This window comes from Rhododendron vialii, chromosome 6a (assembly GCF_030253575.1).
Source record: "Rhododendron vialii isolate Sample 1 chromosome 6a, ASM3025357v1".
NCBI lineage: Eukaryota > Viridiplantae > Streptophyta > Magnoliopsida > Ericales > Ericaceae > Rhododendron > Rhododendron vialii.
Genome location: NC_080562.1, coordinates 7425446 through 7439318, shown reverse-complemented (window position 1 = coordinate 7439318; position 13873 = coordinate 7425446). Strand labels below are relative to the sequence as shown.

The window sequence follows — 13873 nt, the reverse complement described above, 5'->3', positions numbered from 1 at the left end:
TGCAACACACCCCCAGGTATTCATTTATGCATTGATGGAAATGAATTTAATACTGTGTGACAAAAAAAAATTGTACTTAAAGATGCATTCATTTCGTAATTATATTAATTATTAATCAATATCAAATGAAAATAATATTTTGGCAAGGTTGATCGTCCCAAAAAAATTTAAAATATGAACAAACGGTTCTGATTGTTGATTGAAACACCGAAAGAAATCACATATAAGCAAACTACGGAACTGAAGAGGATCCGCTTTTGTACATAAATGCTAATTATATTAATCAGTATTAGATGAACCGGCTTCTTATTTCATCGCGCAGTATATATGATTAACAGGTCTCATAAGATAAAAACAATATTAGAAAATTTATTTCTTTGGATTCCAATACAAAGAAAAATTGGTGCCAAAGACAAATAAAAAATACATCTACTACTTGCAACTGTTTTAATTAAGAAAAAATTAGGTAGTTCATGGATTCTAATATCTACTATTTGAAAACAAAAACAGGTACAATGAAAACTTGTACAATCCCTTTGGAGGAAACATATATCTCTTCCCGGATGTAAGAATAATATACTCATGATGAACCATATCAAATGAAAAAATATCAAATTTATACTTACGACTTGATTCATAGGATACTAGAAAAACTTTGTAGCCTCTTCAATCATACAAGGAGATTTGTCGACTTAATTACTGGAATGCTCGTTTCCGTCGGAGCGTATCAGTCTTACCCAAGAATAGGGTCGGGCGCCACAGAATGAAATTAGATACAACATGAATGCTATATAGGCAGCAGTCCCGGCGCAGGTCAAAAAACTAAGCAGGAATCCATTAATCTTGGAGCGGAAAAAGTCCAGCAAAACGTACCCGTTGATCGCCATTACTAGGGCAGTCACGATCCACACGACCCTCTACGAAAACAAAAATCAACGGAGTGAATGAACAGGTAGGTAGTTGTTTTCCTCGAATCACTATGGGCTAAGATTTGTTAGCTTGACCTTTTGAGTTTGCGTCCTCAGTAAGGTATTTGCTCAAAACAACTAAACCATGGATTTGAATAACTGAGAGTAAGTATAAGAGAAATTAGCTGGTTACCTCCAGAGCAGGTCCGATTTTGAAGACCCCCATGATCTGCTCCTTGGACACCAAGGTAAAAAGAGGGATGAGTGCAAAAGGAATTTGCATAGATTCGAGCACATTGAGCCACTCATTCAGCGCATCCAGCGTACCTTCTGATCTCTTAAAAACAAGAGCCACAATAACAATTGGAACGATTGCACAACTTCGCGATATCAATGATCTTTGCCATTTCTTTAACGGAAGATCTAGAAAACCTTCCATTATAAACTGGCCGGCGTAGGTGCCCGTTATGGTGCTACTTTGCCCTACTACTAATAACCCAATTCCCCAAATGTAATATATAGGAATTAGTCCTCCCCCATATTTGTCTTGGAGATATTCCCCTGCATTTGCAAGGCCTACGCTACTAGCATGTTTAGAGCCGTAGAATCCAACAGCAAAGACGGATGTGACAAATAAGTTGATAGCAAAAGAGACAAGAAGGGCGACTGAGGATTCGATGGAGTAGTATTTGAGAGCCTCTTTGACGCGACCAATCTCTTTAGGGTTGATATTCCTTGATTGTACTAAAGCTGAATGTAGAAACACATTGTAAGGCGTAATGACAGAACCCACGATTCCAACCGCCTGTCGAATTGTTTTTGAGCTTAGTTTTGGAACCAAAAGACCTGAAAAGAGAGATTGAGTTTAAGTATTGCTCGCGAATGGAATCACAATGGCATACGGTAGCAAAAACAAATGAAGAAATGAACAATCAAAGGGAAAAGTTAGTTTTCTGACCTATTGCTAGTTCCTTTCCACTAGGCTTTGTATCGACAAACATCCAAGCAAACGCCAGCGCCATCATTGAGATGAAAACAGCAAAAACAGCTTCTATTTTCCTTACTCCGTAGTTCTCAAGAAACAGAAAAATGAAACTGTCCATCCACGTCGAGTAAAGCAAGACAGTCAGGGATGACAGAATGAGCTTACATTCCAGTTTTAAATCAAGGAGAATCTGATACAAATCTTGCGAGCGCAGGTTACGGTCATAGTATGTGTGCGACCGGGTGTTCTTTCTTTGTGTTGTTGAGTAGCCAGAGTGATCTATTCCATAGCTCTAATCCTTGATATGCAGACAGGTTGATTTCTCTTTATGTGAAAACTCACCTTAGCTATCATAAGGTAGTATTATATTTAATGATGCAATCAAGATTGATTTTTTTTTTTCTTAATTTATGAAAAATTCTCATTTCAGGAAAATATTTCAAAGTTGCGTTTTGAATAATAGTTGAGAGAACGCACGAATTCTTCACTTACCGAAAAATTTCTTACTAATTACCGGGAAAAAATGTGCAAATTCTTCTAAACGACGGTAGACAATGTTCTTTACCAAAGAAGTTTTCTCGATCATTTTTACAATTTTCCGTTGTGGACTTCACCGGAAAGTTTGCCGGAATTAATGTTGGCCGGAAAAGTCGATAGTGATGGTCACCGAAGCCGGAGATGGTATCGGTGGGGAAGAAGATGTTTGACCGATTGAGAATAAAATGTTGACCGGTGATGGTGACTATTTAATAAAAAATAAAAATAATGGTGACAACACAAACAGTTATTTATGAAAATATGAAATCTGTGTGCTATTCACCAAAATAATATGTTCTCTATGTATTACCAACAACATAGATATAGTTATCTATGGAAATCTGGATTTAGTATTATTCATTTATCTTTTTATATAGTCAATATTTTTGTCGGTCAACATCTTTCCCAACTTAGGTCATCAAGACCGGCGCTAGTTGAGCGACTTTTTCAACCAATTTTCTGGCGGATTTCTGTCGCCGACAATTTTTCCGGCACCGACTAAAATTCCAGTAAACTTTTCGGTAATGCTGTGGCGAGATAATTTTATGTGAGAATATTTTTGTTTTACTACAAATAAGGAGTGAGCCTCACAATTTAGAAATACAAAATAATGGACCTTAACCCTTGGAAAAAAAATATTAGTGAAATTAGGCCTATAGTGCAAACATTTATAGTGGATCTTAAACTAATTTTTCAAAGATTAAACTCAACATTATGAGAAGCGCGCAATAAAGACCGATCGATCCCATGAGGCCGATTTAAGGCTCCTCTTAGATTTCAGGTTTAAAACCTACACGGATCTATAATCGGCTCCTGCTAGTGCTCGACAAATTAATCTTCAAAGATTAATCGAGAAGCGCGTAAGCTAATTTACGTGAACACCTTCGAAGAAAATCGAGAAGTTGAGAACACGAACCAATCAATAGCCGTAATAAGAACACCAGCCCAAAGAGGCAAAACGCCATGACTCAGAATGCTAATAGCAATAGCACTCCCAATCACCTCCTGCATATCAGCCCCAATCAAGGCCACCTCCGTCATGACCCACAGCAAAAGCCCTGCCCAGTACGGATACTCCTCCTTGCACAGCTCCGCCAGGTTCCGGCCCGTCGCCACCCCGAGCCTCGCCGACAGCAACTGGATCAACAGGCCCACCGCCGAGGCCCACATCATCAGCCACAGGAGCGAGTATCCCCCTATCGCCCCGGCCTGCAAATCGCCCTCTATGTTTCCTGGATCAAGAAACACCACGCTGATTAGCAGCCCAGGGCCCGTGAACTGCCACATTTTCTTCCACGAGAACGGCGCCGCCGCCATGGCGGTGGTGCCCGCCTCGACGTCAACTTGTAAAATATCGCCTCGAGGCGATAGTAGATCGGACAAGAGGCGGTCGGCGGCTTCCTCATTGGTCGGTGCGTCGTCGGCGTTGTCTACCCTTGGGGGAGAGCTCATTGTATAATCGTCTCGGCTCCTCTGCCTTTTCTCTGTGCTTACTTTACAGTTTTCAAGCCCTTCTTTTTCTTCTTGGTTTTTCTATTCATGTAAGCAATAATATTAATTATTATCGGAACTTCGATCTGCCGTAGGTTTTTGTCGAGCTGGATTGTCTCCTTGATGTTTGGCAAAATGGAGCTGGAGGGATTTTTTTTAATGCTCGTGGAGTGATGGTGGCATTGTTAAAAAAAGAAGAAAAAGAGTGATGGAGTAGTGTGAACATCCGTTGTTCTTTGGTGCATGGCCGAGGGAGGTGTTCTTTGGTGCATGGCCGAGGGGGGTGTTCTTTGGTGTTATTTGGGACTGAGTTATCCTCCAGTTTGATAACAGTCCAGCGACTCCAGTCGTCATCATGTTCGTTTTGGGTTTTGAAGGAGATTTTTGAGAGTAATAAGTGAAGAGAGAAATTTATTAAAGACCGTGTCCAGAGATTTTGAGATTCCTAAACGAACAAGGCCGCACCAGTTTTTGTTTTTGTTTTGGAGTCATTCCAGGTCCAAAAAAATTAATCGGAGTCGCTCATTTTGTAGAAGTCGTTGAAAGACTATTAGACAAATCGCGTTTGTGCGAGAAAAAAATAGACAGTTGACATTACCTATTAATTTTTTTAAAAAAATTTGTGGCTTACTGATGGTGGGTTTCTGGAGTAGTACTGGAAATCAGTTTTGGCCAAGGAAGGTGTTTGTGTGTGTGGGTGTGGGTGTGGGTGTGTGTGTGTGTGTGTGTCGGGGGGGGGGGGGGCTAAGAGGTGATTGGGTTAGGGGGTTTGGTGCATGGCTGATGGCTGTAGGAATTTGGTGGAGGTATATATACATGGGTGGGGGGAGTGGGTGGGCTAAGAGGTGGATTGGGTTTGGGGGTTTGGTGCATGGCTGTAGGAATTTGGTGGAGGTATATATGCATCACTATACATGGCCGTGGTGATCCAGAATTCCAGATGGGGGTGATGAACCAAAGTTAAAAAGGTAATCCAAAATAATATTCACAATATATATAGACATTTATGAAAAACTATTTGGATCAAGTATGCTCTAATCATATTTTGAGCTGATTTCTCTCGGGTACGCTTAAAAGCATGTTTTAAACACATTAAATGTTTCGGATCATCAAAATTTGATTGGAAACTATGCGATTGAGATTGGGGTGTTTTTTTTAGATGTTCTTTTAGGTGTCTCCGAAACTACCTTGATAACCTAATAGGACAAAGAAGTGATTTTCGGGAGGCGGACAAATGTGTCCACGTCTTGGCTAAAGACAGCTTTGGATTAGTTCTTTACTATTGTTTTGTCTTTTTTGCCATTTCAATTTCACGAAGACTTTGCAGGGATGAAATACCCCAGACTTATTATTATTAATTATCTAAGTATTTGTTGTTGATCAAACAAAAGAAGTGATTTTCACACCTCCCTTTACAATCCTCATTTCTTTTTTTGTCTTTATCTACGTGAATTTACTATGTTACTCTTTTTTTAATACACTTTTTCACACATCTAAAGGCAACATTGTAAATTTAGGTGGGTAAAGACAAAAAAAAAAAAAGAAAAGAAGAAGAAGTGTAGATTATAAAGGGAGTGTTAAAATCATTTTCCAAAGATGAAGTACTTACTTAACAGTGGTAGTTATGTTATTTTCAGAAAACACGGCTACCTAATAGTTGCGCTAGCAACTTCAGGGGGTGTAAGTATGGGTTTTTGAAGTTAAGAGGGTCCAAATGATTTTTGCTCCAAGTACAAGGGATCAAAATGATAATTCTCCAAATATTAGAGTTAAGTCCCTTCCTCAGATAAAAAAAAAGGGGGGGGGGGGCTTCTTTCTTTTGGCAATCAGGTGGTCTTTTCGTTTTTCATTTTCTTAACCTACCAAACAAAAGAGAGGGCCGCTAGGTACAAAAAAATTTTATCCGGAAATTACCCAGAATGCATTATTTTATAATTGGACATGACTAACTCTTTTCAATCCAAAGGACATGACCAATGTAAATACTTTGTAAATACAAGTCTTTAGTTTGACTCTCATAAGGAACAAAATACATGGGTTATCACTTCCATGAGCGAAAGCTCATGCGAAGTACCTGGTGAAGGAGGCTCATGTTTATGGTGTGGCCATGCGACCTAATTGCGGTTGGTTAAATGATCAGTTCCGAATTTTTATTTTTAAAAAAAAAAAAAACCTTGTTCCACTTCATTTTATTTACATTTTTCGCCATTTGTCTCCACGACGCCAAGATGCATATACATCCCCTACGAGTTGTACCAATAACATGCTTATACATAGAGAAGTTCATTGCAGAATAAAAAGCTTTATTTCAATTTACTCTGCTGCAGTATATTTGATTAACAGACTTCGTGGGACAAAAATAATATTGCAAAATTCATTTCATCTGTATTCCCAGTACAAAATAAAAAATAAAAAATTCCATGAAAAAATAATTAATCTACCTGTAACCGTTTTTAGAGAGAACAAAAATATTGTTCATGAACTGTACATCAATTTGAAAACAAAAATAGGTATAATGAAGCTTTTACAATCCCTTTGAAGGAACCATCTCCACCCGGATGTAAGAATAATAATCATGAACCATAAAAAGAAAAACTTCAAATTTATACTCACTATCTGAATGTACAAGGATTATATGCACAACATACTACGAAATTTTGTGGCCTCTTCGATCATACATGGAGATTCATTGACTTAATTCTTGGCATGCTCGTATCCCTCGGAGCGTGTCAGTCTAAACCAGGAATAGGGCCGGGCGACACCGAATGAAATTAGATACAAAATGAATGCTGTATAGGCAGCAATCGCGGTGCAGACCAGAAAACTCAGCATAAATCCGTTAATCTTGGAACGGAAAAAATCCAGCAAAACGTACCCGTTGATCACCATTACTAGGGCGGTCACGGTCCACACGACCCTCTACAAAAACAAAGATCAACAAAGTGAATGAATAGGTAGGCAGCTGTTTTCGAGCATTTGACAACAAGTATCGACAGTGTGTTAGGCAATGCCACTAATCTTTACGAAACCTAATCTTTATGTGCATCATAGAAACTTGAAGGAAATATAAAACGAAAAGAAACGCGAATTCACCTTTTTACTAAAAGGATAAAAATTAAAACAGAGATCAAATGTTAACAAGGTACAATCACCTCACTGTATGGGCATGGGAATAAACTTAAGAGTTCAAAAATAAGCAAGCTAGTATGCTAGAAAAGCAGCCTGAGCATGATCCATATTGCATGAACGCCATAGCCAAGTTAACAAAGGAGATCCTCAAGAAGCATTGCTTCACTGAGAAAGCTTAATTAACGAGAGTTGTGCTTCTATGGTGGGAGGTAAGAACTTAATCCCCTGCCTATTTGGATCTCTCCGAACGGTGAAGACTCTCGGACACTCCATCGCATTACAATGTGATAGACCTTATTCTTTACTATTTCGGATACCAAAGTACTACTTGTTACTTCATAGATCACATGAAACTTTAGTAGAATATCTAGATTTTTCACAGCACCCCAGACAAATACTTGAATATGCAGTAAAGGCATATAAGCAAGCACTTCCATTTAGTAAGACAAATCATACTTGGGGCAGGTCCAGATAGCTACCGTTATGCGCAAATATAGCACATTTCTATTGCAAAATATAATAAGAGTTCCTCTCATGTGGATTTCAAATGCACAATTGATTGTCGATAGTTTTGTTTCAAAGAAAAAACAACAACTACATAGTGCATTCGAAATACTGTAAGAGTGAAATTAGCAAGGTTACCTCCAGAGCAGGTCCTATTTTAAAGACCCCCATGATCTGCTCCTTGGACACCAAGGTAAAAAGAGGGATGAGTGAAAAAGGTATTTGCATAGATTGAAGCACATTAAGCCACTCATTTAGGGCATCCAGCGTAGCTTCGGATCTCTTAAAAACAAGAGCCACAATCACTGTTGGAACAATTGCACAACTTCGCGATATCAACGACCTCAGCCATTTCTTTAACTGAAGATCAAGAAAACCCCCCATTATAAACTGGCCGGCGTATGTGCCCGTTATGGTGCTACTCTGCCCTGCTACTAATAACCCAATTCCCCATAGGTAATATATAGGAAATAATCCTCCACCATATTTCTCTTGAAGATATTCCCCTGCATTTGCTAGGCCTACGCTATTAGCGTGTTTAGAGCCGTAGAAGCCAACAGCAAAGACAGATGTGACAAATAAGTTGATAGCAAAAGAGACAAGAAGGGCGACTGAGGATTCAATGGAGTAGTATTTGAGAGCCTCTTTGACGCGGCCAATCTTCTTAGGGTTAATATTCCTCGATTGTACTAAAGCAGAATGTAGAAATACGTTGTAAGGCGTGATGACACAACCCACGATTCCAACTGCCTGCTGAATTGTTTTTGAGCTTAGTTTCGGAATTAAAAGACCTGAAAAGAGAGATTGAGTTGGATTTATTACTCACGGATGGAATCGGAATGGCATACAGTAGCAAACATAAAGAAATGAACAATCAAAGGGCATAGTTAGTTTTCTGACCTAATACTAGTTCCTTTCCACTAGGCTTTGTATCGACAAACATCCACGCAAATGCTAGCGCCATCATTGAGATGAAAACAGCAAAAACCGCCTCTATTTTTCTCACTCCATAGTTCTCAAGAAATAGAAAAAAGAAACTGTCCACATTGAGTAAAACAAGACAATCAAGGCCTCCATCTCCAAATTTTAAGAAAAATAAGAAAACAAAGAGCAATGCAAGTATTGGACAACAAATTTATTGAAGCATATGTTCTGTTAGATTTCTTGGGAAAGAAACGATTTGTGTTGCATTACTTGATTCTGAATCATTATATTCAATGCGTTTATATAGGCAAACGAATAACAACTCAATTAACGAGAATCTATAATGCTAACACGTTGATTTGTCTTCGTGTTTTGATTCTAAAGTTGCTGTTTGATGTTTCAAAAATAGTTTCTTCCTAGATGGCAAAATTTTCAAGAATAGCTGAGATCGTAAAAATTCTTCATAACAATAGTAGAAAATTTTACAATTCAATTTTTTTATTTTTTTTTATAGCAGAAAATAGTTTAAACCATACAAAAAGCACTTTGTTTCACAACAAAATTCAAAATTGAGATATTATACCAGGCTTCACACAATCTGCAAAAGATTAAATTCAACATTGTGAGATCTACACGAAAACAAATTACAAGTCTCTAGATAGAGCAACTCGAGTGGTAGTCCAACCTTGTACTCCCATGCATAAGATTCCAACCCTCACCAACTATGAGTAAAATTTAGATACACGAGTTATTTGTAACACTCCTCTCACTTGGAATGAGACCTACGCATGCATGGAACCAAAGTACCACTAACACTAACACATGGAGTTGAACTCAATTTTTTTCCGCTAAACACTAACACTTCAATTTTTTTCCACCTACATGGAACCTCTCACTTGGAGTTGAATTCAAAATTTTCCCGCTAACAAAACCAACACTTCTTGTTTTTTTCAAAAAGAATAGAAGTCTATAGATAGACTCCCACTAAGATCAAAATCCTTCAGGCCACCCTCCTCTTGAACGAAAGATTATCTATTCTAATATATAACGGAAATGACAATACCAAAACTATTTTTGTTGGTGCCAAAACTCTAGTGCACAAAAGACTTGTACCATTTGCAATGTACAAGACTTTTATGTACTGAAATTTTGACATCAACAAAAACAGTTTTGGCATTATCAATTCTCGTATTTATAGAGGGAAAAGTCAAGTTGGTGTCTTTTTTTTTTTTATTTTAAAACCACATCACAAAAGTGATTTCCATCATTGTCCTTAAAAACAAAAAGTTTACAATCACCTTTATTATTGCTCCATAAATTAACGGTTAGGAGCAAAGAAGTGAAATCAAAAATGCTATTTGCACAACCGCTGTGTTAGTTGTGTGCGTAATTCTGACCATCCAGATGCATTTGGACGGTTTAAATTTTATAAAAACTCTTCCAAGAAAAAGTTTAACTTTTATGGAAAAGAGCTTGAGCGAATCCTGATCATTTATTACAATAATGGATGGTGAGATATTGATTGTGTATTGTATTTTACACAACCATTGTATGTGTAGCACTTTTGGAGTGAAATCACTCACGCTCAACTACCCCACTTTCCTATCCCACTCCTCTATCCCGTGTTTTCAAAAACTCACTTGCACACACGTCAGTGTGTGCCCAACTGCTAGTGGGAAATATTAGTGGAAGGGTTCCGGGCTATATGTTTGGAACTTGTGAAAACAAGTGGAAGGAAGAGAGAGTTTTAAAATTTCACCCCGTTTGGCACTCAAAAAAGAGAAGGCAAAATTTCAAATTCCAATTCAACTTTTCTCCCAATTTCTCTTCAACTTTCCCTCTCCTCTTCCTTCTTACTTGGGAAATACAGGTGCTTGTTCCAAAGTTTTCATGTACTTGGTGAGTGCCTACCCAAGCCATAAAATGTTGTAGTTTTGTTACTCAACGGAAGGTTTCGGGATTTGGGTGTTTGTAGCTTCAGGCAGTTTTTTTGTTCAATATGAGTATGAGATTGTCTGTTGTTTAAAAAAAAATAAAAAAAGAGAGAGAGAGCCGAGGTTAAGCAAACAAGCACCTGAAGGAAAACCCAGAACACGTACCAATCACAAGCCGTAATCAGAACACCGGCCCAAAGAGGCAAAACGCCGTGACTCAGAATCCTAATAGCAATGGCACTGCCAATCACCTCCTGTATATCGGCCCCGATCAAAGCCACCTCCGTCATGACCCACAACAAAATCCCGGCCCAATACGGGTACTCCTCCCTGCACAGCTCCGCCAAGTGCCGGCCCGTCGCCACCCCGAGCCTCGCCGACAGCAACTGGATCAACAGGCCCACCGCCGTGGCCCACATCATCAGCCACAGCAGCGAGTACCCCCCGATCGCCCCGGCCTGCAGGTCCCCCTCTATGTTTCCCGGATCAAGAAACGCCACGCTCATCAGCAGCCCCGGTCCCGTGAACTGCCACATCTTCTTCCACGAGAACGGCGGCGCCACCACGTCGCCGTCGTCCGCGGCCTCGACGTACACGGGTAGCATGTCGCCGCCTCGGGATGACGGCGGCGACGGTGGATCGCACAGGAGATGGTCGGCGGCTTCGTCAACGGTCGCTGCTTCGCCATTGTTGTCCCGCGGAGGAGAGCTCATTGTATAATTTGTCCCGGCTCCTCTGTTTTTTCCCCTGTTTTTTTTTTTAATTTTTTTTTTCAAATCGTTTGTTTTCTTCTTCTCTTTCTATTCATCTACACTAGAATTTTGATAAGACTATCGAAATTTCAATCGATTGATCTGCTTCGGGTAAGGGTATCGAATTTCAACCTGTTGAGATTGTCGAGCTAGATTGATGTTTGGGAGAATGCAGTGGGATTTTGATTTGAAAAAGGCTATTTTGAAGGACGAAGAGAAGAATTAATGGAGGAAATAATTCGACTTTTGTGGAGGACCAATGGATTGCCATGCCATGCCATGCAGTAATGTTGGCTAGAAAGAGGTTTCTCCATCAGCATTTTTACCTAATTTAAGAAGCTAAAACTTTCATACATGTTCGATTGGGATGCGTTGGGAGTTTTGAAACTTGTAGTGGGCTCGGGTCGGCTATTTGGACCACCCGATGGACCCGATTTGGGAGAAGCCCAGTGGGAGTTGGACTCGACAGCCAACGCCCATTGGTGACCACGTGGCCCGGGGGCTTCATGGGCGGGCCAAGGCGTCAGATAGGACTTTGAAGGATTACATAGCGAGTTGTCCGGTTTAGTCCGCATGGCTCGGCCACATGCTCCCCCAACAGCGTGGTACTAGGCAATCGCCAAGAATGACATTAGACCTACCTTAACTCCCTAAATGAGGTATAGTACAAACCCTATAAGAGATACGCCATCATTATCCAAACTCTTAGTTACATACTTCCCTTCTCCTTCATCTGGACACACTTAGCCGTGGTAGTTCCTTACGGCCGGCTAAGCAAAGTTAGGTAAGGAATCAATCCAGATCTAGAGATTTAGCAAAGGAGGTCCAACTAGAACACCTCCCCATAGCACTTTGGATTAAAAATTAAAGCAATGAATTCAGAATTTTTACTTCATTACGATTTTAGTTTGCTTATCGTTTTTCTCTTTCTTTCGTTTCTGTTGAAAAACAATTTTGTTTCATTCGACGAGAACTCGAACAAAACATATTGAGATTAGACATCATTTTATAAGAGATCATGTTCAAAAAGGGGATATTGAACTTAACTTTATTAGTACCGACAAGCAATTGGCGGACATTTTCACAAAACCCCTTGGTGAAGAACAATTTTGTTTCATTCGACGAGAACTCGGCATGTCTAATCATTTATGAAAAAGTTGTGTTCTTGATGTCAAAAGTTTTTTTTTGGATTCAATGTTGAGTTGATTGAATTCGTAAATATCATACTTGATGGAGAGTACAAATGATCTTGATAAAGAAATCACCCTCCAAACATTTTATCATATGTTTCATTTTCCTGTGTTTGGTATGAAGAAAATCAGTTTTATGGTCTTTAATGTTACTCCTCTTAAACGATTTCTGGACTTAACCTGCATTTGTCAGTCGGATGTCCAACCGGACAACCGTGAGGTTGAGACTTATTCAAGCTTTTGCGTTGCTAACTCTGATTTATTAAGTCTGTTACACTTAGTTTGTATGAACTTCATGGCTTAGTGCTTAAATTGTCTCTTATATACTTCGCCGATATGAATTTCTTGTCTCTAAGCTTGCAGGGATAATCATTCTCGGTAATACCCCTCGCATTCTTTAAAAAGCTCTCTTTTAGGGGGAGCATGTATTAAGGGGACACAACAATAAACACCCGAACACAATTTTCTTCCCCTATTCTTGTTCTTTTCGGCGCCACCCCTATCCTATCTCTATTCGGCGCCACCCCTATCCTATCTCTATTCGGCACCGCCCCTATCCTATCTCTATTCGGCGTCGCATCTCTATCCCTTATCCTCAAACACTTCTCTCATACTCTATAAATTCAACAACACTCTCTCTATCTCTTCATCTATCTATCTTTCCTTCTCTCTCGGCCTAAATCTCTCATCAAGCAATGGCAAACATACCGCAAGGGTTACCGTTTGAGTTTTACGAAAGAGATGCCGAACGAGCAGAGTTCAGGTTGTTTATCCAAACCATTTGGATGCAACTCTTTATCTTCATTCTGCTGTGTGCGTTACTTACCATGAGAATACCACCATGGTTCGGATGGAATGTAAATGTGGATACTCTGTGGTATTGGATTGGCATTATAGCTGCCGTTGTAGCAGCCATTATTCGAGAATACGAAAATCAAGGACGCCAAGCTCTCAATGAACGAAGATAGAGTGCTACAGGGCAAGAGCGGCATGGTGCTGGAACCATGGCCCTATTGTTTTTCTCTTTTTAGTTTTTTTTTTATGATGTCACAGGGGGAGAAAAAGCCAAGTTTTAATTGATCTATCTTGCCATTTTGGGCAAATTTAAAAAATTGCTTGCTATGATCTGATGATTATTGCTATTACTCGTTGATCATAGATAACTGCTTTGGTGCATGTATTAAGGGGGAGATTGGCATAACTCCTACTTGAATAAAAACTATCATTTTGTGTCATCATCAAAAAGGGGGAGATTGTTGAAAAATGTATGCATTATAATTTGTGAAAATTTATATGCATCTCTATTAATTATTTTGATGATTAATTCAATGATATTTTTATTCGGCAAATACAAAATTATCGAAAAGTCGATTCCCGAATTAAATATTTTCGTGACCTTGAAATATAGCATAAAGTCTCTTGGATTCATGATTTATATTTACAAAGACTTTATTGAGCTCAATACATGCTTTAACGGTTTATTTAGATGAAATTGTGAGCCACAGGTTGACGAACCGGC

The 13873-nt window shown here is 39.3% G+C and overlaps 2 protein-coding genes across 2 annotated transcripts; both read right to left on the bottom strand.

Annotated features, from left to right (window-relative positions):
* Nucleotides 1–692: 692 nt before the first annotated feature.
* On the bottom strand, nucleotides 693–5956 carry LOC131328339 (metal transporter Nramp2-like). The gene is made up of 6 exons (XM_058361289.1): nucleotides 5919–5956; nucleotides 5144–5172; nucleotides 3347–3737; nucleotides 1867–2003; nucleotides 1102–1754; nucleotides 693–917 (listed from the first exon to the last, which is right to left on the bottom strand). Exons 1-6 carry the CDS (start codon nucleotides 5954–5956, stop codon nucleotides 693–695), a joined length of 1473 nt encoding a protein of 490 aa, XP_058217272.1.
* Nucleotides 5957–6309: 353 nt separating this feature from the next.
* Nucleotides 6310–11465, bottom strand: LOC131331299 (metal transporter Nramp3.2-like). Its single transcript, XM_058365184.1, has 4 exons — nucleotides 10578–11465; nucleotides 8455–8591; nucleotides 7693–8345; nucleotides 6310–6840 (listed from the first exon to the last, which is right to left on the bottom strand). Exons 1-4 carry the CDS (start codon nucleotides 11123–11125, stop codon nucleotides 6616–6618), a joined length of 1563 nt encoding a protein of 520 aa, XP_058221167.1. The 5' UTR covers nucleotides 11126–11465; the 3' UTR covers nucleotides 6310–6615.
* Nucleotides 11466–13873: the final 2408 nt, after the last annotated feature.

Excerpts from the sequence above, each read along its gene's own strand:
- LOC131328339 (XM_058361289.1), bottom strand. The coding sequence starts at position 5,956 with ATGTATTTTGTTCCTTATGAGAGTCAAACTAAAGACTT. Across the intron at positions 1,755-1,866 it reads TGGAAAGGAACTAGCAATAG|GTCTTTTGGTTCCAAAACTA; the intron begins GTCAGAAAACTA and ends CTCTCTTTTCAG. Across the intron at positions 918-1,101 it reads AAATCGGACCTGCTCTGGAG|AGGGTCGTGTGGATCGTGAC; the intron begins GTAACCAGCTAA and ends TTGTTTTCGTAG.
- LOC131331299 (XM_058365184.1), bottom strand. The coding sequence starts at position 11,125 with ATGAGCTCTCCTCCGCGGGACAACAATGGCGAAGCAGCGACCGTTGAC. Across the intron at positions 8,592-10,577 it reads CTGATTACGGCTTGTGATTG|TTTCTTTTTTCTATTTCTTG; the intron begins GTACGTGTTCTG and ends CAATGTGGACAG. Across the intron at positions 8,346-8,454 it reads TGGAAAGGAACTAGTATTAG|GTCTTTTAATTCCGAAACTA; the intron begins GTCAGAAAACTA and ends CTCTCTTTTCAG.